The 27,172-nt window shown below is 37.1% G+C and overlaps 2 protein-coding genes across 2 annotated transcripts; one reads left to right on the forward strand and one right to left on the reverse strand.

Moving 5' to 3' along the window:
- Positions 1–2,943: 2,943 nt before the first annotated feature.
- LOC137237879 (uncharacterized) lies at positions 2,944–8,466 on the reverse strand. Its single transcript, XM_067762215.1, has 3 exons — positions 8,186–8,466; positions 3,159–5,865; positions 2,944–3,079 (listed from the first exon to the last, which is right to left on the reverse strand). The coding sequence occupies exon 2, from the start codon at positions 5,666–5,668 to the stop codon at positions 3,164–3,166; it is 2,505 nt and encodes an 834-aa protein (XP_067618316.1). The 5' UTR covers positions 5,669–5,865; positions 8,186–8,466; the 3' UTR covers positions 2,944–3,079; positions 3,159–3,163.
- Positions 7,199–8,576, forward strand: LOC137236830 (uncharacterized). Its single transcript, XM_067759859.1, has 2 exons — positions 7,199–8,393; positions 8,473–8,576. Exon 1 carries the CDS (start codon positions 7,231–7,233, stop codon positions 8,386–8,388), a length of 1,158 nt encoding a protein of 385 aa, XP_067615960.1. The 5' UTR covers positions 7,199–7,230; the 3' UTR covers positions 8,389–8,393; positions 8,473–8,576.
- Positions 8,577–27,172: the final 18,596 nt, after the last annotated feature.

The following is a 27,172-nucleotide window of genomic DNA, read 5'->3' on the forward strand; positions in this document are numbered from 1 at the left end:
AAACCATTTACCGCCATAAAAGCCAAATATTCGTCGGTAATACTGGAACGATGCAAAATATCCAAATTGATGTCACCAAGAATAAAAAAATTAACCGATTTCGCATTTACCACTAAAGAGGAATATTCTTCAAGGAATAACGAGATAGGTACAGACTGAAGTCTGTATACCCCCAAGAAAACAAATAGTTCGCCTTTGATATTGATGGAAAGCTGTAACGTATCTGCACTTTGTAAGCTATTACTAACTGACGAGCAGTCAAAAGTATCGCGTACAAAAGCTGCAACACCTCCTGCACTGTAGCTGTCATTGGTATTTGTATAAAAGTTATAATTGGGGATTTTATAATCTCCTACTTCATACGAAAAAATCCATATTTCAGACAAAAATATAATATCTGGCTTTATACCTAACGCTTCTATATTACCAACGAATACATCGAAATTTTGTCTAAGACTAGGTATATTTTGATGGATAACTAATAATTTGTTAGAATCAGTTGAGGGCGAGTTATTCAAAACATTATTGCCAGCGACGATTGGGTTATCATTAGGCAGAACATCTGAGAACATCTTTAAAAGTAAATATAAAAATTAAGAGAAGAGCTAAAATTAGCTAGTTAACTATTAAATGCAAATCATCAAATGTTCTGATACTGATAACCTTCTCATTGTTGCCTTTTTTCATTAGGAAGCTAGATTTCCCTAACCATAAATATTTATATCGTTTCTCTTGTTTTAATTTATATGCCGCAGTAAACAAAGCTCGAGTTGATCGTGAGAGAGCATCGTTTATATATATTTTATTATTGTTGGAGTCATCAAATAGCTTTGCTGACAGCGAGCGCGCTTTTGCTTTTTTTGCGGTCATCACTCTCTTCTTGATTGAATTAGATGAGAAATGCACACGGAGAGTCATTATTACGTTTAATGCTTTTTACCACGCATTTGTCGATATCTGTAGGCGCGATTGTGACTCCTAATGTGTCCATAATAATTTTTTGTACACAATCTTCCGCACTGCTGCTGTACTGTTGTGGGATGCCAGTAATTTCAATTGCATTCCCATAATCTCCCTGCTCTCTCCAAATGAGTTTGCTCTCCAATACTGTCACCTTTTTCTTAAGTGCTTCATACTCCTCTTTCAGCACGCCGAGTGCATTAAGAACATTGGTGTTGACTTCTCTTAGCGCAATTATCTTTTCATATAGCAACTGAAGAGTGATTGCTTTGTTACTGCTGTCGGAGTTTTCGTTAGGTTGTTGACCCGTGTATTTGTCTATCTGCTGTTTTTGATTGTTTGTGTTGGTATTAGACGCAATGTTTTCTTTAGCATTGCCTTGCCCATTTGCATTACCTGAAGTTGCTTTCGCGGACAGTTGTTGTTGTTTTTTGGCTTGATCCAAACTTGTAGATGCCAAATTTTTTTCCAGCGTCGGAGCAGCTTTGGAGGCATTTGCAAGCCCTGATGCAGTCGCTGGTGGTCGCAGAGGCTGGATGTGCAACGATTTACGACGAGCGACACCACATCCATCACATCTAAATTTGGTGTTGTTGCTTCTCATAAAATCGACATCGGATTTATTTAAATTGACGCACACACAATGAAAAATATATTTGCAGTCGGCACAGGTGACTTTACCACCGTCTGCGCGGTCCACTTTTTGATTGCAGATTTTACAATTCATTATTTGAAGTGAAAACTTAGCGTAAATTTTAATAAAACTTGATTATAATAATAGTGTAAAAAGCGATTTCAATTGCGCGCACCCCACACACACTGAAAACACGTCTACTCTTGACGACAGTTCAAGTTAATTAGAAAAATGCCGAAGCCTGTACAGCGTAAAATATTTTCAAAATTACGATGCTTTAATCCACTTAATTTGTTTCCGCACCCAAATACAAAAAATTGCTCTCTCAGAAGAGTAACAAAAAACCATTTATTGACATTAAATATTCCTATATTGAAAGAAGCGATGGAACAAGGAATTTGCAACACATGCCGGCTTAAGCTTACTAAACTCAAGGATGATAATGAGGTTTGTATGGTATGGTATTCCATCCCATTTCGACCAATTTTGAACCCGACCCCTTTAGATTTGGCTGAAAGTTTTTCTTCTTTTTCTAGCTTACGAAAGACGTTTTTCAGAAGTTTTTCAAATTTTTTCATCCAACTCAAAAAAAGTTATGAATTTTAAAAAAACACCGTTTTTGTTTTCAAAATGATATAACTTTTCAAAAATTGACCGTTTGGGATCTTTTTTTTTTAATTTGTTTTTAAATGTACTTTTCGTAAAAAATTCAAAAAAATTTTTAAATTTTTTTTTTGTAATTTTTTAGGTTTTCGAGATTTTTCGAATTTCGCCCTTTTTTTTCTCATAAAAAACTTCAATCAATTCTGCAATCATCCCCACTAATCCCGGAGTGGGCCGAGAATTTTTTTGTTTTTTTTTTTATTTAATTGAAAAAAAACTTTAAAATTTTTTTTTGTATTTTTTCCGAAAAGTACATTTAAAAACATATTTAAAAAGAAAAAATGAGCTTTGAAAAAGTTATAGCATTTTGAAAAAAACACCGTTTTTTTTCAAAATATTTAAAACTTATTTTGAGTTGGAAAACGGTGTCTTTTTCAAAATGCTATAACATTTTCAAAAATTGATCGTTTGGGATCATTTTTTTTTATATGTTTTAAATGTGCTTTTCGGAAAAAATACAAAAAAAAATTAGTTTTTTTTTTTCAATTAAATAAAAAAGAAAATTCTCGGCGCACTCCGGGATTAGTGGGAATGATTGCAGAATTGATTAAAGTTTTTTATGAGAAAAAAAAAATTGCGAAATTCGAAAAATCTCGAAAAACTTAAAAATTACAAAAAAAAACTTTAAAAACTTTTTTTGAACTTTTTCCGAAAAGTACATTTAAAAACTGTATTTGTTGGCGACCTTATTCTTCAAATAACTATCTTATTAAGCTGGCTCGAGGTCTGTGTTTTAAAATAAAACACCGTTGATGATTTTTTCTTTTTTCTCAACCAATATATTTCGACTGCTCTGCGGCAATCGTCATCAGGGTTACAAAACTAATAAAACAAAAATAATAGTAAATAAACAATTAACAAATTATCACAAAAAATTTTATCATTTTACATTTGCACATACGTTTCTTAGCACGTCTGCCCTGTGCGACGTGGAGTATGGTACTGACTTCCTCTAAGCAAATGTTTGTATATATGCGCGGAATTGTCCACGTCGCTCTTAAAGTTGAGTCGTGTGTTAGTCGGTACGTTGATAATGTGTAACATTTCAAGAGTGAATCGTTTACTGTAGTGTTGTTCTTGTTGCAGTATTTTGGTCTCGTCAAAGTTAGGTATGTGCCCACTAGCTGTACAGTGTGCCATAAGTGCTGTTTTCTGGTTATTTTGTTGATGGCATTGTTTTAGATCGGATTTATGTTGTGATAGTCTTGTTTTTAGTTTGGACTTAGTTGTACCGACATAAATACTATTGCAAGCTTCCTCAACCTTGCCTTTACAGGGAATTTTATACACAACGTTGCTTTTGTCCATATTTGGTATGGTTGACTTCGTTTTATTGAAAAATTGTTTTAAAGTATTGTACGGCTTATGTGCTATTTTTGTGTTATCCTTGTTGTAACAATCAGATTTAACCAAACGTTCTGATAATTGAGGTACATAGGCCAGCGACTTAAAATTTAATGGTTTTCCGGGTTTTTCTGTGTTATTTGGCAATTTAGCTTTTTTGATTAACCTTCTTATTGTGTGTTTAGGAAAATCATTATTTCTTAACAATGTGACTATTTCTTTCTTTATTTCCTTGTGGTACACTTCGTCTGAGGTAAGTAGCATTTTCCGTATACAGCCCAATGCTGTATTTACAATCATGGATTTGGGATGCTTAGAATTAAAATTTATAATTCGTCCTGAAGCTATTTCTTTTTTATACCACTTAAGTTTTAGTCGATTGCCTCGTCTGTTTATTTCAGAGTCTAAATAAGCTAATTTTCCGTTATTTTCTACTTCTACAGTAAATTTTATATTCTTGTCAAAATTGTTGAGTGTGTCAAGTGTATTTTGTATCTCGTTTTCACGTACTATGGCAAAGAGGTCATCGACGTATTTCGAAAGTATCCTAGGTTTATACCGCAATTTTTCCATACTACTATCCAAAAGTTTCTCCATTATTATATCCGCTATGATTGGGGATGTGGGCGCTCCCATCGGCATTCCTTTCAATTGCGTGTATATGGTATTCTTAAACTTAAAATATCTACTCTCTTTTATACAGAATGTTGTTATTTCCATAAACAGCTGTTTGGGTATCTTTGTGAACTCTTTAATCATTACCCACTTTTCTTGTATTGTATCGAGTACCAGCTGTATTGGTATACTCGGAAAAAGTGATAACACGTCGAACGAAATAAGTTTTTCGTCGTCAAATATATAAGTGTTATTTATCCTTTCTTTAAACTCGAGCGTGTTTTTGATATTATATGTAGAATTTGACGTTATGTTTTTTAATATTTCAGCAATATATTTGCACAAACCATATGAGGGTGATCCAATCGCTGAACAAATTGGCCTTAATGGAGTGCCTTCCTTATGGATCTTAGGGAGGCCATAGATTCTGGGTGGAAGCGCAGTTGTTGTTGTAAGTCTATTTCTCTCAGACTTCGTGATTAAATCCATTTTAAAAAGCTTATCTACTAGGCAGTTGTTCTTATTCTGCAATCGTGATGTTGGGTCCTGTCTTTGAACCCTATATGTAGTTAAATCCATTAAAATTTCTTCCATTTTCTTATTGTAATCGTCGACTTCCATTGCTACCGTTTTATTACCTTTGTCTGAAGTTAAAATTCGTATGTTACTATTTTGTTTAAGAAATTTCTTTGTTTGCTCCACTGTATCTGCAATTGCACTGTCTATTGCACTTGTCTTGTTTGTTGTTGTGTGACTTTTTATCATCAGCGAGAGTTTTGTGCGTGCCTCCTCTTGCTGATCTTTATTCTTTATAGTTTGTAACAAATCCTCTCCATCCGCTATGTATTGAAACAGCGGGAAGCTCTTATTATCGACCGGTAGTCCGAACTTCGGCCCCTTCGCCAACAATGCTTTTATATCTTGTGGAAATTCTAATTTCGTTTTATTTATAAACCACTCTTCATGTTTTTTGTTATTAGTAAGTATTTCGTTTCGCTTTGCTCGCATTTTAGTAAATTTTAACTCTTGGCGCTTTTTTAGTGTTGTTGTTGTTTTGTTCGCGACATTACTCTCCCTTTCCATTAGCTCAATAAATTCTTTCTCACCCAATTCTTCTCTAAGTTTTTGTGTTACTTGATCTATTCGCTGGTTTAATCGTTGTAATATATTGTGTTTTTGTTTTATCAGCAGGCTTAAAATTTTCATTAGGTAAAACTGCGTATGTCTGTGTACTAATTTTTCTATGTCCGTGTTTTTGTCCGAGTCAGATACAAATAATTGCTTACATTTAGTTGAATTACTTATAAACTTAGGGATAATTTTTGACTTTCTACATTTCATAAGGAACTTTAAACTTGATTTAACTTTTACCAATTTCTTTGACATTAGCTGCAATTTGTTGATTGTTGATTTAGCGTTTTCATTGTAGTTTTTAATATTAGCATATCCCATGTTTGCTGATTTATGCTCACGGCGTGCCTTCCGTCTATGTAAATTGTATTTGTTGGCGACCTTATTCTTCAAATAACTATCTTATTAAGCTGGCTCGAGGTCTGTGTTTTAAAATAAAACACCGTTGATGATTTTTTCTTTTTTCTCAACCAATATATTTCGACTGCTCTGCGGCAATCGTCATCAGGGTTACAAAACTAATAAAACAAAAATAATAGTAAATAAACAATTAACAAATTATCACAAAAAATTTTATCATTTTACATTTGCACATACGTTTCTTAGCACGTCTGCCCTGTGCGACGTGGAGTATGGTACTGACTTCCTCTAAGCAAATGTTTGTATATATGCGCGGAATTGTCCACGTCGCTCTTAAAGTTGAGTCGTGTGTTAGTCGGTACGTTGATAATGTGTAACATTTCAAGAGTGAATCGTTTACTGTAGTGTTGTTCTTGTTGCAGTATTTTGGTCTCGTCAAAGTTAGGTATGTGCCCACTAGCTGTACAGTGTGCCATAAGTGCTGTTTTCTGGTTATTTTGTTGATGGCATTGTTTTAGATCGGATTTATGTTGTGATAGTCTTGTTTTTAGTTTGGACTTAGTTGTACCGACATAAATACTATTGCAAGCTTCCTCAACCTTGCCTTTACAGGGAATTTTATACACAACGTTGCTTTTGTCCATATTTGGTATGGTTGACTTCGTTTTATTGAAAAATTGTTTTAAAGTATTGTACGGCTTATGTGCTATTTTTGTGTTATCCTTGTTGTAACAATCAGATTTAACCAAACGTTCTGATAATTGAGGTACATAGGCCAGCGACTTAAAATTTAATGGTTTTCCGGGTTTTTCTGTGTTATTTGGCAATTTAGCTTTTTTGATTAACCTTCTTATTGTGTGTTTAGGAAAATCATTATTTCTTAACAATGTGACTATTTCTTTCTTTATTTCCTTGTGGTACACTTCGTCTGAGGTAAGTAGCATTTTCCGTATACAGCCCAATGCTGTATTTACAATCATGGATTTGGGATGCTTAGAATTAAAATTTATAATTCGTCCTGAAGCTATTTCTTTTTTATACCACTTAAGTTTTAGTCGATTGCCTCGTCTGTTTATTTCAGAGTCTAAATAAGCTAATTTTCCGTTATTTTCTACTTCTACAGTAAATTTTATATTCTTGTCAAAATTGTTGAGTGTGTCAAGTGTATTTTGTATCTCGTTTTCACGTACTATGGCAAAGAGGTCATCGACGTATTTCGAAAGTATCCTAGGTTTATACCGCAATTTTTCCATACTACTATCCAAAAGTTTCTCCATTATTATATCCGCTATGATTGGGGATGTGGGCGCTCCCATCGGCATTCCTTTCAATTGCGTGTATATGGTATTCTTAAACTTAAAATATCTACTCTCTTTTATACAGAATGTTGTTATTTCCATAAACAGCTGTTTGGGTATCTTTGTGAACTCTTAAATCATTACCCAATACAGCTGGTACTCGATACAATACAAGAAAAGTGGGTAATGATTAAAGAGTTCACAAAGATACCCAAACAGCTGTTTATGGAAATAACAACATTCTGTATAAAAGAGAGTAGATATTTTAAGTTTAAGAATACCATATACACGCAATTGAAAGGAATGCCGATGGGAGCGCCCACATCCCCAATCATAGCGGATATAATAATGGAGAAACTTTTGGATAGTAGTATGGAAAAATTGCGGTATAAACCTAGGATACTTTCGAAATACGTCGATGACCTCTTTGCCATAGTACGTGAAAACGAGATACAAAATACACTTGACACACTCAACAATTTTGACAAGAATATAAAATTTACTGTAGAAGTAGAAAATAACGGAAAATTAGCTTATTTAGACTCTGAAATAAACAGACGAGGCAATCGACTAAAACTTAAGTGGTATAAAAAAGAAATAGCTTCAGGACGAATTATAAATTTTAATTCTAAGCATCCCAAATCCATGATTGTAAATACAGCATTGGGCTGTATACGGAAAATGCTACTTACCTCAGACGAAGTGTACCACAAGGAAATAAAGAAAGAAATAGTCACATTGTTAAGAAATAATGATTTTCCTAAACACACAATAAGAAGGTTAATCAAAAAAGCTAAATTGCCAAATAACACAGAAAAACCCGGAAAACCATTAAATTTTAAGTCGCTGGCCTATGTACCTCAATTATCAGAACGTTTGGTTAAATCTGATTGTTACAACAAGGATAACACAAAAATAGCACATAAGCCGTACAATACTTTAAAACAATTTTTCAATAAAACGAAGTCAACCATACCAAATATGGACAAAAGCAACGTTGTGTATAAAATTCCCTGTAAAGGCAAGGTTGAGGAAGCTTGCAATAGTATTTATGTCGGTACAACTAAGTCCAAACTAAAAACAAGACTATCACAACATAAATCCGATCTAAAACAATGCCATCAACAAAATAACCAGAAAACAGCACTTATGGCACACTGTACAGCTAGTGGGCACATACCTAACTTTGACGAGACCAAAATACTGCAACAAGAACAACACTACAGTAAACGATTCACTCTTGAAATGTTACACATTATCAACGTACCGACTAACACACGACTCAACTTTAAGAGCGACGTGGACAATTCCGCGCATATATACAAACATTTGCTTAGAGGAAGTCAGTACCATACTCCACGTCGCACAGGGCAGACGTGCTAAGAAACGTATGTGCAAATGTAAAATGATAAAATTTTTTGTGATAATTTGTTAATTGTTTATTTACTATTATTTTTGTTTTATTAGTTTTGTAACCCTGATGACGATTGCCGCAGAGCAGTCGAAATATATTGGTTGAGAAAAAAGAAAAAATCATCAACGGTGTTTTATTTTAAAACACAGACCTCGAGCCAGCTTAATAAGATAGTTACATTTAAAAACTAATTTTAAAAAAAAAGATCCCAAACGGTCAAATTTTGAAAAAGTTATAGTATTTTGAAAACAAAAACGGTGTTTTTTTAAAAATTCATAACTTTTTTTGAGTTGGATGAAAAAATTTGAAAAACTTCTGAAAAACGTCTTTCGTAAGCTAGAAAAAGAAGAAAAACTTTCAGCCAATTCTAAAGGGGTGGGGTTCAAAATTGGTCGAAATGGGATGGAATACCCCATGTACATATGTACATTGATATACGTATAAAAATTGAATATAAAAATTTAGAAACAATAAAATATTTATGGTACTCATTGTTAAGACATTGGCTGCTGCCCTTCTGTACATATATTGTTTTCTATATTTTAACTTGTATCTTATTAAATTCGTGAAATATTAGGTACTTATCACAAGTTTTATTCGGTTTTCTAGAGGAAAGGATCAGATGATATTCAATTCAATGGAGCACTTACTGAAACTGATAGCAACGTGAACTATGATCCACAATGTTCTACATCTGTATCATTTGAGAAAGACAGAGAAGCAGTGTGTGAGGCGACCGATTTTATTACCAGAGGCTTAGAAATAATCGGAGTTTCACCAATTCAGAAAAAAAATGATTCACCAAAAACACTATTCGGCAGAAAAAATGCAGAACGTTTCTGAAGGAATTTCAGGAAAAAATGTTTGGCATACCTAATAATGACAATGTTTGCTTCGAGGAAAATGATGGGAATGAAATATTGCAAACTCTAAAAGACGCATTTACTGCCACTAGTGATCGAGCAAAACATCTAAAAATTTTTACTATTTGTAAAGATTGGACTTTTCGAAAAATTCTGTATCATTTTCCTACTGCTACAGTTCATATGATAACTGTTGCTAAGAAAATTGCTGAAGAAAAAGGAGTTTTGGCCGAAGCGAACCCCAAGAGTCATCCGTCATTAGCAAAAGCAGTTGTTGATTTGATAACACAATTTTATGATCTCGATGAAAATAGTCCAGCGATGCCCGGAAAAAAAGATTTCGTCTCCGTAAAAATTAATAATGAACGCATTCACATGCAAAAGATGCTATTGTTAATAAACTTCGCGAGCTGTATCAATTTTTTAAGGAAAAATACCCTAACGCTAAGTGTAGTTTTTCAAAATTTGCAACCTTGCGACCAAAACATTGTGTTTTAGCCGGTTCAAGTGGTACCCATTCAGTATGTGTTTGCACTATACATGAAAACGTCAAATTTTTAGTAGAAGGACCTAACATCAAGCATCTGACTGCTGAGTCTATTCACCCAATAAAACGCTATCAAGACTGTTTACAACGTATGATATGTCTTGAAGCATCAACAAATTGTTATTTCAGAAAATGTTCCCAGTGCCCCGCTGCAACAAATTTGATCGACGAAATAAGAACAATTTTGGAAGATAGCTTCATTAAGGATATAACCTACAGACAATGGGCGAATGTCGACAGAACCACTCTGCAACTAATGATATCTTCAGTTGATGAATACTTACAAAAATTGGAGTCCGGTTTGCAAAATGTATTGTTGCATTCATACCTAGTTAAAAGGCAAAACGAGTTTATAAACGGCAAAAAAGAATCCTTACCAGAAGATGAATGCATCGTTATCTGTGATTTTTCCGAAAACTATGCATTTGTCGTACAAAATGCTGCTCAAAGAATTCACTGGAATAACAATCAGGAAAGAATTCATCCACTTGCGATTTATTACAGGCATTCAAACGGAGAAACTCGTATGAAAAGCTTTGTTGTCATTTCTGACTGCTTACATCACAACACAATTGCCGTGCATTTATTTCAAAAATACTTAGTGGAATATGTTAAAAATAACTTCGAAAATATTTCCAAAATTACATATTTCTCTGATGGGGCAAGTGCACAATATAAAAACAAAAGGAATTTTGTTAATCTTACCCATCATCAAAAAGATTTTGGTTTGACTGCGGCAATTTTTCCCCACTTCACATGGGAAAAATGCATGCGATGGCTTGGGAGGGACTTTGAAAAGATTGGCTGCTAGAGCAAGTCTTCAGAGAGTGAATAATCCAATTGAAACGCCAAAAGAATTATTTGATTGGGCAAAAGGGGCCATACCTAATATTTCATTTAAATATGTGCAAAATGAGGAGTACTACGAAGAAGAAAAGAACCTTGAAGATATATTTAGAAAAGCTGTAGCAGTGAAAGGGACGCTGACATACCACTGCATGATTCCAGTGGCAGAAGGAAGAGTAAGAGCAAAGCACTTTTCTTTGGATGAACATTCAATTGAAGTTCAAGTTATGAAATAATTTTTATGAAATATTAATTTAAATTATGTAAATTAAAAAATATTTTGTATTAGATGTATTTCACTTGAATTACGAATGTATCTGCAGCCCTATTATATTTTTCAATAAAAATAAAATTACTTTCTTGGTCAATATATACATATGTTTATTAAAAGATAGCAAATGTGTTTAAACAATGTATATATATTTGTCGAATGGTTTGTTTTGCCAATATTTCGACTTCAATCTGAAGTCATCTTCAGGACTGAAAAAAACGAAAAACATTTATTGATACATACATACATAATTATACAATTATCACAAGTGCCAACTTACACTTATGACTGCACCTGTTCGACTAACTTTATATTTTAAATTTTAACAATCAAGGGTAAAAGAAGAACATTAAAAATATAAACAATAAAATACAGTAATCGTAAACAAATTTTTATACAAACAACAATACATTAAATATCCAATATTAAGCGACGCTCACATCAGCAGCAGGTGAACAATTGTGCAAACGAAGTCACACTCTTATTATAAGCCTTTTTTGTTGTTGTTGATAAGTTCTCTAGAGGCGTAGGCGCAATGGTCTGTGTCTGATTTGAAATTTATGCGTTTGTCACTTGGTGTATTTATTATGTGTAACATTTCAAGTATGTAGCGTTTATTGCTGTTTCTCTCATGGTGCATTATTGTTACATTTTCCAAGTTGGGAGAGTGTCCAGTGGTTCTGCAGTGCTGAGTTAAAGCTGTCTTATTGTCATTAAGGTTGTCACGACTTTTAATATTTGATTTATGCCCGGAAATCCTCGTCTTCAATTTCGATTTAGCTGTCCCCACAAACACTTTGTCGCATACGTGGGACCCGTCGCCATTACAATTAATTTTATATATAACGTCCGATTTATCAAATTTCTCTATTCTGCTTTTCGTATTGCTAAAAATCATCCGTTGCAACGTATTGTGGTATGTGAAAGCTAATTTAAATCTCTCACTGTCATATATGTTTGAATATTTTATTCTATTAGACAGACCAGATACAAATATGGTCGTTTTATACATTTTCTTTGTATCATTAGTTGGTTTATTTGTATTTAATTTTACGAAATAATCTCACTATACCAAGTGACAAACGCATAAATTTCAAATCAGACACAGACCATTGTACCTACGCCTATAGAGAACTTATCAACAACAACAAAAAAGTCTTATAATAAGAGTGTGACTTCGTTTGCACAATTGTTCACCTGCTGCTGATGTGAGCGTCGCTTAATGTTGTAGATTTACAGCCCTATTCTGTGCACTTGACAAATTCACCATCTTGCTTATTTGTCAAGTTTGATAATTTATCAAGTAATTGCTATTCTATGTAAAAAATAAAAAGCCTTTTCGCTGACAAATTGTCAATAAGTCAAACGCTCCTGATAATTTAATTTATACGGATAAACTTAAATTAGGATTCTGTTATTGTGCGATCGAGAGAAAATGGAAGATTTATTACTTTTGCTATTATTGTGGGAAGATCCTCTGGGGATTTTGGGGGTAATTTCAGGACGGTTTTGGGGACTCCCTCGGGGTCATTTGGGGGACATTCCGGGATGGTTTTGGGGTTTCCATTGGGTGCTCCCGGGGTCATTTGGGGGTCTTTCCTGTACAGTTTTGGGGACTTCCTCGGGGTATTTGGGGGTCGTTCCGGGATGTTTATGGGGACTCTCTCGGGGTCGTTTAGGGGTAATTTTGGCATGGCTTTGGAGGGTTATGTCCCCCAAATGACCCCCAGAGAGTCTCCAAAAAGATCTCGGAACGACCCCTAAATGACCCCGGGAGCACCCAATGGGGTCCCCAAAACCATCCCGGAATGGCCCCCAAATGACCCCGAGGGAGTCCCCAAATGGATCCCGGAATGATCCCCAAATGACCCCGCGGGAGTTCCCAAAGCCATGCCAAAATTACCCCTAAACGACCCCGAGAGAGTCCCCATAAACATCCCGGAACGACCCCTAAATGACCCCGATGGAGTCCCCAAAATCATCCCGGAAGACACCCAAATTATCCCGAGTCTCCAAAAAGATCCCGGAACGACCCCCAAATGCACCCGATGGGGACCCCAAAACAATCCCGCAATGTCCCCCAAATGACCCCGAGGGAGTCCCCAAACCCGTCCCGGAATGATCCCCAAATGAGCCATGCCGAAATGACCCCCAAAAAACCCAGTGGATTATTTTTTCCTATTCCAATTTCGGGGTTAGAAGCACAAAATGAGACATATCGCTCCAATTGCTCATGCGTAGCACGTTCCACTTTTGATTTATTTGAAAAACTATGATTTTAAAATATATGTTACAAAAAATTAAGAACAATATTTAACTCTTAAGTTTTTTCCATTTCGCGATTGTTGCACTAAACCGTTGATTTAAATGAAAATAAAAATACAGTCCATTAAAATAATAATTTATAAAATAAAAAAAATTATAAAATTAAAAAACGCTTGCTTGCAGTGGGGTTTAAACCCGCAACCCCAAACGTGTGAGTCGGGTACGTCATCCACTGTGCCACGACTCATACAACTATAATCACATCAAATTACTCCCTTATAACTCACATTAAACTGCTCGCCCTCAACTGCCCCACGCTTAGCTAATTTAGTTCACCCCAATATGGTGAAAAGCACAGGTCGTAGAGTTTTTTAGAGTTGTCAAGCTATGCACAGAATAGAAATATTTGTCAACTTGATAAAAATCTTGATTACTTGTCAACTCATTGACAATTTGTCAAGTACACAGAATAACCCCGTTAATGTATTGTTGTTTGTATAAAAATTTGTTTACGATTACTGTATTTTATTGTTTATATTTTTAATGTTCTTCTTTTACCCTTGTTTCTTAAAATATAAAATATAAAGTTAGTCGACCAAGTGCAGTCATAAGTGTAAGTTGGCACTTGCGATAATTGTATAATTATGTATGTATCTACCTATGTCTCAATAAATGTTTTTCGTTTTTTCAGTCCTGAAGATGAAGATTGAAGTCGAAATATTGGCAAGACAAACCATTCGACAAATATATATACATTGTTTAAACACATTTGCTGGCTTTTAATAAACACATGTATATATTGGGCTAGAGCTCAAACATACCTTGAATAAAAATAAAATTTATGAAATCACTAAAAGAATAGAAAACATTTATTTATTTTTATCGTTATATCTATATATGTATGTAAATACATTCGCTAAGAAAAAAAATTGTTGTGCCCGGCGAAATATGATGCATTTTGGTCTAACCTAACCTATGGCATACTTTCATGTTTTGTTTCGGATCGCTGACTTGGGTTGTCTAATGTAAATAATTTTATGCATGTATGCGGATTTATTGCGAATTTGTATGCATTCAGATTGGAATTGAAAATGAGCGAAATCGGATGATAACCACGCCCACTTTTTATATATATAACATTTTGGAAAACACAAAAAACCTGATTATTTAGTAAATAATATACCTAGAATGTTGAAATTTGACGTGTGGTCTGATATTGATACTCTTGATAAAAATTTGGAAACATTTTTTTTAAATGGACGTGGCACCGCTCACTTGTGATAAAATCTATTTTACAAATATTATTAATCATAAATCAAAAATCGTTAAACCTATCGTAACAAAATTTGGCAGAGAGGTTGCCTTTACTCTAAGGAATGCTTTAAAGAAAAATTGACGAAATCGGTTAAGGACCACGCCCACTTTTATATAAAAGATTTTTGAAAGGGTCGTGGACGAATAAAATATGCTATATCTTTGCAAAAAAGAGCTTTATATCAATATTATTTCATTTCCCAAGAGTATTTATAAAAGTAAATAGGAAAAACTTCAAATTTAAAAAAATGGGCGTGGTACCGCCCCTTTTATGTCTAAGCTATTTTCTATGTTTCGGGAGCCATAACTCGAAGAAAAATTAACGGATCGTAATAAAAATTGGTACACAAATTTTCCTTATAGCAGAAAATATTTCTAGTAAAAATGGACGGGATCGGTTAAAGACTACGGCAACTTAGATATAAAACAAATTTAAAAGGGTCGTAGACTAGAATAATAAGCTATAACTTAGCAAAAAATAGTTTTGAATCAATGATATTTCACTTATCAAGATTTATTTTAAGAGGAAATGGGGAGACATTTTTTTTTAAACGGGCTGTGCCACGTGTTATGTAGAAAAGTAATTTATCTGAAATGAAATGTACATTTGATGCTCACGATGAGTATATAATGTTTGGTTACACCCGAACTTAGACACCTTTTCTTGTTTTAACTACAAAAGTCTCCATCCTTGAAAAAAAATTATGCTTTTAGATGAAAGTTCAGCGCATATTATATATATTTTAAAGTACATATTGTTACCTTCAAAATAAAACAAAAATTAGTAAGATACGACTAGTACAACCAAAGGTATAGAATTTTGAATGTGGACAAGTTTGCTTAAATTTGCTTAACCGTCGTATCTAAACACATGCATATCTCTGAAATAAAATTTTTTTCGACGAAATCCTGATATAGGTGTTTACTAATTTCGTGCAAACGGATTAGAAAAAAAGTTTTAGCTAAATCAAAATTATGAAATCCTAAAAGATGTATGATTTGTAAAATAATGACCCATGTATATAAAATTCGATTTGTAGTTAGGTACGACACAGGCTGGTTATTTACTGGAAGTTACAGTTTCTAACAGTTAAATGCCATGCTACAAAAACTCCAATATGTATGTGTGCACGAGAAAAAATCACGAGAACCAAAATTAATGAAATACTCTAGCACAATTATTGTTGAACAGCAACAACGAATAGCCTAATGCCTGGTCTTTGCATTACCACATTCCCGCGGCTATCAAGTCGTGGTCACCAAAAAATGTTGAGCTGCAAGCTTTTTTGCAGCTTATGAAAATCCGATATATGAACGTGCGTTTGTTGATCTGCACACCCTTTGTTCGCCATACAACTCAAATGAACAAAACCGCAACCTTCTGATATGGGAACAAATCCAAATGAACAAAAACCAAATGAACCTTTTAATATTTGAACACTGTATGTATTTACAAACTTTATTATAGTTTAAATAAATGTAGATTATATTTTGTTTTACAATAAATTATTAGTCGCGAGAAATTATATAAACCAAAAATTTGTGCTTGCTAGTGTCACGAAACCAAGAAACGAATTGCTCTCGCTCGCCCATATGATTGTATGTATGTGCAGGTATGAGTGGCGGAAGAGTCTTGACAATAGGAACTACAAGAATAATTTATAGTAATAGATTGACATCAAATGCATGAATTATGGTGACCATATGATCATAATTACGTAGCGTGAAGATATCAATATTAAATAGCTGATTTCCAACTACCACACAGGGCAGTCGATATAAGAGCGCTGAAAATAAATGTACGTTACTTAGGTGTCAGCTGCTGCTCCGAACAGTTATCAAGCCGAAGTTTAATTTTGGCCTTAAAAAATAAAATTCCGGATTTAACTTTTATTTCCGGACTTTTATTTTTAAAAGTCCGAGTTTAACTAGTTCTATCGGACTCAGGTAATAAAAATCCGAAAATAATTTTTATCTTGATCCAAATATATTAAAAGTCCAAAATTAATAGTTTTGCAAGGCATTATATTATAAAAGGAATAACAGCTTCCGCCCCTGCTTAAAACAAAACCTAGCCTACTTGAAGCTTTTGAGGGAGCAAAACAATATCCCCATAGTGGAATATAGTCGAGGATTCTTAGGAGAATGATTTTCAAACCTGCAAAAAACGTTGAGAGCGAGGAGGGACGAATATTGGTGGTATACTGTATATTTTTCACAGCAAGTTCGAAGAAACAATTACCTAAAGGCGAAAGCCTTCACCTTCACTCCTTAAGGAGGGTAGGCTATAACCTAAATAGTAATCAAAAGTCCCATAAAGGTGGTTCTCGACGCACCTTTGTTGTTGTACACCATCTGCATAACAACGTCTGTCTAGACACTGCTTCACGATGTTGCAGGAAGCTAACTGTCGCATTGATGTCTATATGAAGTCACGAATTCAGTGAACACTTGTGGACGCTGGTCATCAAGCAATGTCTTGTTCTTGCATGTCAGCAATTAGTTCAAAGGTATAGTGGAAGATTATTGGTAATTCTATAAGACAGCATGACACTGCGAATACGCGCCCAAAAATATTGAGAGAGGTGCTAAAAGACGCGTATTGACGTTGGCAACAATAATCCGAAGGCGCAAAATAAAAATTTGATCTCTGTCTGTAGATATTTGCAGTTGAATCTGTCAATTTAATGTGGTTGTTGTAATGCTGTGCACTGAAAAAAATTTTGTGTACGAAGGGATTTTGCACACATTTAATTTTGATCCCACCCCATTGGTGGACCGGCCAGAGTAATTTTTATAAGCGCGGCCGAAGACCGCCAACGCAGAAAAATGTTCTGCGCAAACATACTATTTGAGGAGCCGAGAACTTTATATCCTCACAACATACACATATCCATACATTTTTCTAAAGAACATACATTTTGAAATAACTTGAAATTTATAATATTATTTGAATTTATCACTTATACATTTTATATGAAGCACCAGAAATATACATATGTATACCTTTATGAATTATACCCTAAATACATATATTCTGTTGTACATTGAATTGATAATTATTAAATTAAAGAACAAACTACACTTGCGCACTTTTGCACGCAAGCAAAGTATTTACATTTTCGCAAACATAAATTTTAAATATAGGATCACCCTAACACGCATTGAATATTTGGAAGGAAGGTAGATACGCACAAAACATAAAAATGCAGCGGTCAACCAACCCTTTGCAATCTCAAAATCCAATACATCCAGTTACAGATACAACATACATAATAACTTAACTGAACGGAGATCAGCAGCAAGTCGTCAAAATAAGCGCCGCTACTAATAGAGATTTCGCTATACATATTTACGCACTAGCATACAGCACACCAACTCACGCCATACTACAGAAGGCAGAAGCATTGGGCAAAGCAAAACACAACATTAGAAACAGGTGATCACAAACAAATATACAAACACACAATAGTTATAGCAACGGCTGGAAAGCGCGGTATGAGCAAGTACAAAGGCATTGTATTCAATGAGGAGCATTATAGTGCATGGAAATTCATGGGAAGGAAATATTTACCGGAATAACAGTTGTTTTATATTGATAATACTATTAGTTGAAAGTTGTTATTATAAAATAACCGTTTGCCTGCGTGCAAAAATTAGTATATAAGGGCGACGAGTTCGCATTGAAATTCAGAGATTAGGAGACAGGCATACGAGTCGGTAGGTTTTACCACTACCGACCAAGAGTACACCTGAAGTTTTTTTCACTTCATTTGTACTAAAAGTATACTCGTCTGGAGGCTTTATTACTACATTCGACCGCAGAGGTTGGCCGAGGGCTTTATTACCTCAGTCACCTCTTACAAAGCAAGGGAATCAGGTAGGAGTAGGAAGAGAATTTTATTAAATAAATACTTTTATAACGTTTTATAAGAACTAAACAGGGTTATTCTTTTAGAAAGACCTATAGGAATTTCTACTTTCAGGAACCCTGGACGGACTGAGGCTAACCCCGGCAAAGTCAAAGGAAAAGTCCGTCACATTTTGGCGCCCGAGCAGGTTAAACGAATCAAATTTTAAGATATACTTTCAGAGCATCAGAAACGAAGAGGGAAACAAGATTCACACACTTCTGGGTTAATACGACGAGGATATAAAGCATAGCAATGGTAAAGGTATCGTGGATATACTATCTCACTCGAGAGGATCTGGTAGCCTACAGCACGGAATTTGGGCTAGAGGATGGCGGAACGGTTGACGAACTAAGAAAACTATTGGCGACATTCATCCAAGAGGAGAAGGATAACGAGAACTTAAGGGATCGATTCACAGGGTTGGCGATTCGTCATGCGCGGTTAACAAATTCACAAGCATCAAAGGCAAGCAGCGAACTAAATTCACCAAGAAATGATAGGGGCAGGCAAATGGTGCACCAAATCAATTGGAGGTCGGACAACCACCGGTGCATTTTATTCAGCAGCCTAGTATGTACGCAACGACAAATTATATTCAAAAGCCTGGCACATGGGGATTAAAGTACGACGGAGGCAAAGATCCCCTAGGATTCATCGAAAGAGTGGAGGAGCTAGCAGATGGGTATGAAATCAACCGCAACACAATTCCAAAAGCGCTGCCGGAGTTATTGAAGGACAAAGCTTTGGTATGGTACAGGAATAATAACCGGCATTGGCAGGAGTGGGACGCCTTCAAGAAGGACTTCCTAAAGTTCTCTCTAAGCTCCCGATACTTAGAGCAATTGGAAGATGAAATTCGAGCTATTTAAAGATTATGTCTTAGTATTACAAGGACTCATGCGTCACGCGGGCTACACCGAGGAGCAGAAACTAACCCGCATCTACAGAAACTCGCGCAGAGAGTACCAACTATAAGCCAGGTCAGCAATCTTGAGGAGCTGGTAAGTTTAGCTCAAGACTATGAAAATATTACTCCTGACAGGGAACCAATGCGACCAACCAGAAGGCCATGCATACCACGGCGTCAAGAAGGTCAGTACCAGTGTCTCCAGGCAGAACATAGACAGGAGGAGCGAGTAGAAGTGAGGTCAGAGCCACAACGAGAATATGTAGATACAAGAACGGCCTGCAGACGATGAGGAAGAGGCGGTCACTTTTCATACGGGTGCCGAGGCATAAGAAGAGAATTTTGCTGGACATGTCGTAAGATAGGAGTGCTCACGCGTGATTGTTGTAGGAAGCCACAGGGAAACAAACAGAGACCACATTAGAACCGAGGGATGGGGTCTTCGGGAGTGCAACCTCGGAGAGATTAGACATGTTCAAACACACAAAGGGCCGCATATAGGTAAGAACGCATGTGAACGAAGAAGAAGCGGTAGCAGCGATTGACACGGGAGCGACGAGGAGCTTTATAAATGATGCAATGGCGAGAAGATTAAAAACTGGCAAATTCAAGGAAGTAAAGACACGAGTAAGAATGGGCGACGGCAGAGCAATAATAGTCAAAGAAGCGGTAGATGCAGAATTAAGAATGGGTGATAAAGTACAGAGGAACGAGATGCTAATCCTACCGGGACTGGACGATGAGGTGGTAATCGGCACGGACTATCTGGAAAAGGTAAACTTTGAGATGAGATGTGGTGGTCAAGAAATAACGTTGAGAGTAGACGAACGGAAGCAAGAGGTAGTGACATGTACAACTATGGTCGAAACAAATAGCGAAGATTTCAAGGAACACAACCCAATGGCGGCAATAGCAACTTGCAAGACAGAAGATGCGGTGAGTAAATTTCTGAGCCAAGAATAACAGGTATTTGCAAAGATGTCAGGAGTATCCAACGTGGCCACACACAAAATAGTTATGAGGGACGACCGTCCAATTAAGCAAAGGTACTATCCGAGAAACCGAAAATTCAAGAAATTATCAACAAGGAAGTCGATGAGCTGATCGAAAAAGGTTGCATCGAACCATCGAATAGCCCGCACAGCGCACCTATAGTTCTGGCAAAGAAGAAGAATGGCAAATGGAGACTCTGCGTAGACTACCGTCAACTAAATGCAATATCAGTACCAGACGCCTACCCTTTACCTCGTATACAACATATCTTGGACAAATTAAGAAGCGCGAGATTTATCAGCAGCCTGGACTTGAAAAATGGATATTGGCAAATCCCTATGGAAACAAGCAGCAAGCAATACACCGCATTCACAGTACCTGGGCGTGGACTATACCAATGGAGGGTAATGCCATTTGGCTTGCTCTCAGCCCCAGCAACTTTCCAGAGAGCACTTGATCGTGTCATAGGACCAGAATTGAACCATACGCGTTTTCTTATCTTGACGATATTATCATTACAAGTAAAATATTGGAAAAGCACATTGCACATTTAACAGAAGTACTTCGAAGGCTGCATAGAGCGAACCTGAGGATAAACCCGGAAAAATGTGAGTTTTTTAAGAAAAGGTTAAAATATCTAGGTGATGTCGTTAGCGAGGAAGGCATCCATACCGACCCAGACAAGATAGCAGCCATCAAAGAACTGGAACCACCGAAGAATATACGAGAGTTACGACGTTTTCTAGGAGTCGTGTCATGGTATAGAAGATTCGTGCCGGATTTTTCACAAGTTTCACATCCGTTAACATCGATGCTCAAGAAAGGTAGTAAGTGGAGGTGGTCTGAAGAGCAACAATCAGCATTCGAAGCACTTAAGGCAGCACTGACGCAGGCACCGGTACTCGCTTGTCCAGATTTTTCGAGGAAGTTTAGTTTACAGACGGATGCAAATGATTTTGGTCTTGGTGCAGTACTTACGCAAGGTTCAGGCGACGAAGAGCGAGTAATAGCATACGCAAGCCGCAGGCTAAACAAGGCAGAGATGAACTACTCACCGACAGAAGAAGAGTGTTTGGCAATAGTCTGGGCAATACGAAAAAGGAGGCCATACCTAGAAGGATACACGTTTACAGTAATAACAGATCACCTAGCGTTGAAATGGTTGAATGCGATAGAGAGTCCGACTGGTCGGATTGCGAGATGGGCGCTGGAACTACAGCAATACTCATTTGACGTACAGTATCGAAAAGGAAAGTTGAACGTTGTGGCAGATGCATTATCAAGGCAACCGATGGACGAGCATTTGGGTACGTTGACGATGGATGACGGAAAAGCCGAGTGTAAGTGGCTTAAAGCAAAGATGGAAGATGTAAGAAAGGCCCCGGAGAAATTCCCAGAGTACGTTATCGAGGATGGAAAGTTGTACAGACGCATAGGAAGTCAGGTGGATAGCGAAGATGCAGTGACATGGAAGCTATGTGTGCCGACTCCACAGATACGCAGAGTGCTAGAGGAGATTCACGACACACCGAGCGCAGGGCATATGGGCATCCGAAAATCGTTAGCAAGAGCAACAACACGTTATTACTGGCCAGGAATGTTCAGAGATATAAGGAAGTACGTACAGCAGTGTCACACATGTCAAATATACAAACAGAGACAACAGCCAGCCGCGGGTAAGATGCTAACGAAGATTTCGGAGGAGCCTTGGGCAACAGCCTGTGCAGACTTTGTTGGTCCAATGCCACGATGGAAGCATGGCAACACGATGGCATTAGTCTTCCTAGACAAATTTTCAAAATGGGTGGAGGTAATACCAATCAGAAAGGCAACGACAGAATGTTTAATAAGAGGATTTCGAGAGAGGATTTTGGCACGATTCGGCGTTCCAAAAGTATTTATTACGGACAACGGAGCGCAGTTTATCAGCAGACGTTTTAAAAGATTTTTAGAGGAACTTGGCGTGAAACACCAATTAACGGCACCGTACACACCGCAGGAGAACCCGACAGAGAGGGCAAACAGGAACATCAAGAGGATGATAGCACAATTTACGGGAAAAGAGCAGAAGACATGGGATGAGTTGTTACTAGGGATAACGCTGGCATTGAATACAAATGTATGTGAATCGACAGGTTACAGTCCAGCATACATAGTACAAGGAAGGGAACCGAGAATCCCCAACAGCCTTTACAATGAGCAGACATTTGGTACAGGTAAGAAATTAGCGAACCCAGGAGAGAAGTCAAGGAGGATGAAAGAAATATTCGATGGTACGACGGAAGCAAGAGAGAGCATCCAGGGAGCAAGCGAAGTATTACAACTTAAGACAAAGGCAATGGCGACCGGCGATAGGCGACCTAGTGCTGGTAAAGGAACATCAGCTGTCAAAAGCGGCGGATAACTTTGCAGCCAAACTAGCGCCCAGGTACAGTGGACCTCACCGGGTTGCGAACTTTGTGTCACCTGTGATCGTAGAGCTAGACAAAGTCTTCAGAGGAAGGAGGAGGACAGCCCACCTAAGTGAGCTGAAAGCATACCACGCAGCCGAAGCCGCCAACAACAACGAATACAGGAGGCAAAGGCATAAACAGAGATGCAAGAAGGACGCTAGTGAAAATCAAACCGCGTCAACATCGTCCAATCGAACAGCAAAAAACAATCCCGAGGTACAACAACAGAAAGAGAACAGCAAGGTAGATTTGCGGTACGCTCACACGAGTAAGCGAAGAGACCGAGAGACAACAGGGAGAGAATCAAAGTACAAGTCAACAGCTGATAACATACAGAGACGGTCAAGTACAAAACATCGCGGAGAATCGGGTACGAATATTTCCAGAAAATAAATTACAGATCGCCAGAGAACCGGCGCATGGATCAAGAAGGGAAGGCAGTTCGCTATGGCAGCCTTAAACGAACACACACCCCGAGACAACTGCGGAATTACAGACTATTTTGTAAGATTCTACTTCAATCCGGATGAAATCGGTAGTAACGGACACGCCCAACCGAGACAGTGTCAAATCATACACGAAGAAATTTCATATCAAGAAGTACTCGGAAGTCGAATCAACCACTAAAAGCTCGGTAAACTCTAACCACAATTACATAAATATCCCATACATATACTCTTTAACTATGCATCATGCATCATCCCACGTCTTTTTAAATCCACCATACATGGTGGGAACACCCTAAGGAAAATCCACCAGTTTTCCATTTATTTTATAGACTGGCATCACACATACCGCTGACGGGAAGGTCAACGGCAGCCTCAACCACAACGACGACAGCAGAATATTAAGCCGTAAGGCCAGCGGGGTCAACGGCAGCCTCAACGACAAAAACAGCGACATATTTAGCCTGATGGCCAGCGACGGCAACGACGACGAAGCAGCATGGGCGAACACCACTTCCGCGTACGGATCACGCGCTGGTGACGGTGGGTCTCATTGCGGCAGGTGAGGGGGGAGTGTGAGGACCCCAAAGCCGAGAACTTTGTATTCTCACAACATACACATATCCATACATTTTTCTAAAGAACATACATTTTGAAATAACTTGAAATTTATAATAATATTTGAATTTATCACTTATACATTTTATATGAAGCACCAGAAATATACATATGTATACCTTTATGAATTATACCCTAAATACATATATTCTGTTGTACATTGAATTGATAATCATTAAATTAAAGAACAAACTACACTTGCGGACTTTTGCACGCAAGCAAAGTATTTACATTTTCACAAACATAAATTTTAAATATAGGATCACCCTAACACGCATTGAATATTTGGAAGGAAGGTAGACACACACAAAACATAAAAATGCAACGGTCAACCAACCCTTTGCAATCTCAAAATCCAATACATCCAGCTACAAATACAACATACATAATAACTTAAATGAACGGAGATCAGCAGCAAGTCGTCAAAATAAGCGCCGCTACTAATAGAGATTTCGCTATACATATTTACGCACTAGCATACAACACACCAACGCACGCCATACTACAGAAGGCAGAAGCATTGGGCAAAGCAAAACACAACATTAGAATCAGATGATCACAAACAAATATACAAACACACAATAGTTATAGCAACGGCTGGAAAGCACGGTATGAGCAAGTACAAAGGCATTGTATTCAATAAGGAGCATTATGGTGCATGGAAATTCATGGGAAGGAAATATTTACCGGAATAACAGTTGTTTTATATTGTTAATACTATTAGTTGAAAGTTGTTATTATAAAATAACCGTTTGCCTGCGTGCAAAAATTAGTATATAAGAGCGACGACTTCGCATTGAAATTCAGAGATTAGGAGACAGGCATACGAGTCGGTAGGTTTTATCACTACCGACCAAGAGTACACCTGAAGGTTTTTTCACTTCATTTGTACTAAAAGTATACTCGTCTGGAGGCTTTATTACTACATTCGACCGCAGAGGTTGGCCGAGGGCTTTATTACCTCAGTCACCTCTTACAAAGCAAGGGAATCAGCTAGGAGTAGGAAGAGAATTTTATTAAATAAATACTTTTATAACGTTTTATAAGAACTAAACAGGGTTATTCTTTTAGAAGGACCGATAGGAATTTCTACTTTCAGGAACCCTGGACGGACTGAGGCTAACCCCGGCAAAGTCAAAGGAAAAGTCCGTCACAACTATGGATGCCATCCCCGATTTCGGAGGGACCTTGGGTTATTTTTTGGTTTTTGGTAAAAGTCTAGTTGAGGGGTCGACTGCTAATACGCTACCAAAAATATCGAGAGAGGTGTAAAACGCGCTTTGACATCGGTATTAATAATCCGAAGGCGGAAAGTAAAAATTTTAGCTGATGCAAAAGATACCAACCAAAAACCGAAAAATGGCCCGCGGGTCCCTCCGAAACGGGGGTGGGATCCATAGTATTTTTTCGGCGAACACCGTTCTGCATTAGCGGCCCCGGCCGCGCATATAAAAAATTGCCGTAAATTGGTCCAACACCGGTCGATACCAAAACTATATCCGCGCAAAACACTTATGTTCACAATTTTTTTGTGTGTACAACAACATTACAACAACCGCATGAAAATCGCCAACTTCAACTGCAAATATCTCTGGACAGAAAAAAATTTGTATATTCCACCATCGGATTATTAATACCGATGTCAAGACACATCTCTCGATATTTTTGATAGCGTATTAGCAGTCGACCCCTCAACTAGTCGTTTACCCGCGTATTAGCAGTCGGCCCTTGTCTAAAATATTACGGAATTTCTTAATTTTTTTTTTTTTCAATTGTTTTTGCCTAAAGCGTAATGATGATGAAGGCTTAGCACCCTTCGAAATGGATCTATCTGCGCAGCTATGGCAGGTTGTCTCAAAAATTTTCTACTTACTATTCCAAAAAACAAAATACAATTTTTCAAATTTAGAAAAATTAAAAAATTATGATAATTATCATTAGAAAAAAATTATTCTTCTGGCCTTGAGCTCGAATCGAACCTTGAATCATTTTTTTTTTTTTCAATATTTTGTGATCGAATTTTATTATAAAATTCCCTCAATATTCTTTCAAGTTGTATGTCGGGGTTTATTCTGGATAGGTAGAGTTTAACCTGATACCTGGGAATTTTTCTTTGAGTACCGGATTTGCCGGGCAGTTCCTGGCACAGGGGTCCGACGCCTGTTTGTGCTTTTTTGGTTCATACGTGTGTGTTCTCAGGTGCCGTATTTCCTCATAATGCTTACGGAGATGGCCCCTTAAGCCCCTGGGCGGTGTAGCCTCATCAATCAGGTGTCTATGGGGATGACAGGTTTCTGAATATTCATCATAAACTGTTTGGTTAGCATTTCATTTCTCTTCCTAATGGGGGGTACTCTCGCCTCATTATGTAGATGGTGTTCTGGAGACATAAGAAAACAGCCCGTAGCGGTTCTGAGGGCAGTATTTTGGGTCTCTATTTTCTTCCAGTGAGTAGCCTTTAGGCTTTTGGACCATATCGGGGACGCGTAGCATGCAATCGACCGGTCAATTGCTTTGTATTTGTAAGTGGCAATGAGTGTTTCTTTGTCTTTACCCCAAATATTGGCGGCAAGAGAATTGAGGATTTTATTACTGCTCTGGATTGTAGGGATAATTGCGGTTGCATGCTCTCCGAAATGTAGATCCTAATCGAACATCTCATCTAGGATTTTTGGGTGTAAGACAGTCGGTAGCTTGATTCCATCGACGTGGATATTCCTTAATGTTGACATTTGGCGCGTCCATGTTGTAAATAAGGAGATGGTTGTTTATTTTATTACCATAGCTCATCGATGGGTGACCCGGGACCTGTAGCCATTATCGTGCAGTCATTGGCGTAGGATAGAATGGTAACTCTTTCTGGTGGCGAAAGGAGCTTCGATATGTAGAATTTAAAAAGAAGCGAGGATAGAACACCACCCTATGTTACCCCTTGTTTAATGGGATTAGATGCTGCGTTCCTAACTTGTAGCGATGTTTGCTGACGAGACAGTTAATTTGCGATACACCTTTGAGGCTCAACTTACTACGTTGTTCGAGAATCAGCAGAATCACTGATCTAAAAGAAAATAAAAAAAAAGTAGCACGGAGTAATAATGATTATATTTTATAAGGCCGAAAATTAAAGTTAAATCCGGACTTCTATTTTTTAAGAAGAGAATAAAAGTGTGACTATGTTAGTCATTTGTACGCTGATATGGTCTAATGTGGCTAGTGCAAGAAAAACAGATGAAATTTTTCTCCACTTAACTCCCTACGTTTAACAAAGATAATAAATAAGAGACAATATCACAAAAACATGTATTTGTGTCACTTA

The sequence above is a fragment of the Eurosta solidaginis genome, chromosome 1, assembly GCF_040869045.1.
Source record: "Eurosta solidaginis isolate ZX-2024a chromosome 1, ASM4086904v1, whole genome shotgun sequence".
NCBI lineage: Eukaryota > Metazoa > Arthropoda > Insecta > Diptera > Tephritidae > Eurosta > Eurosta solidaginis.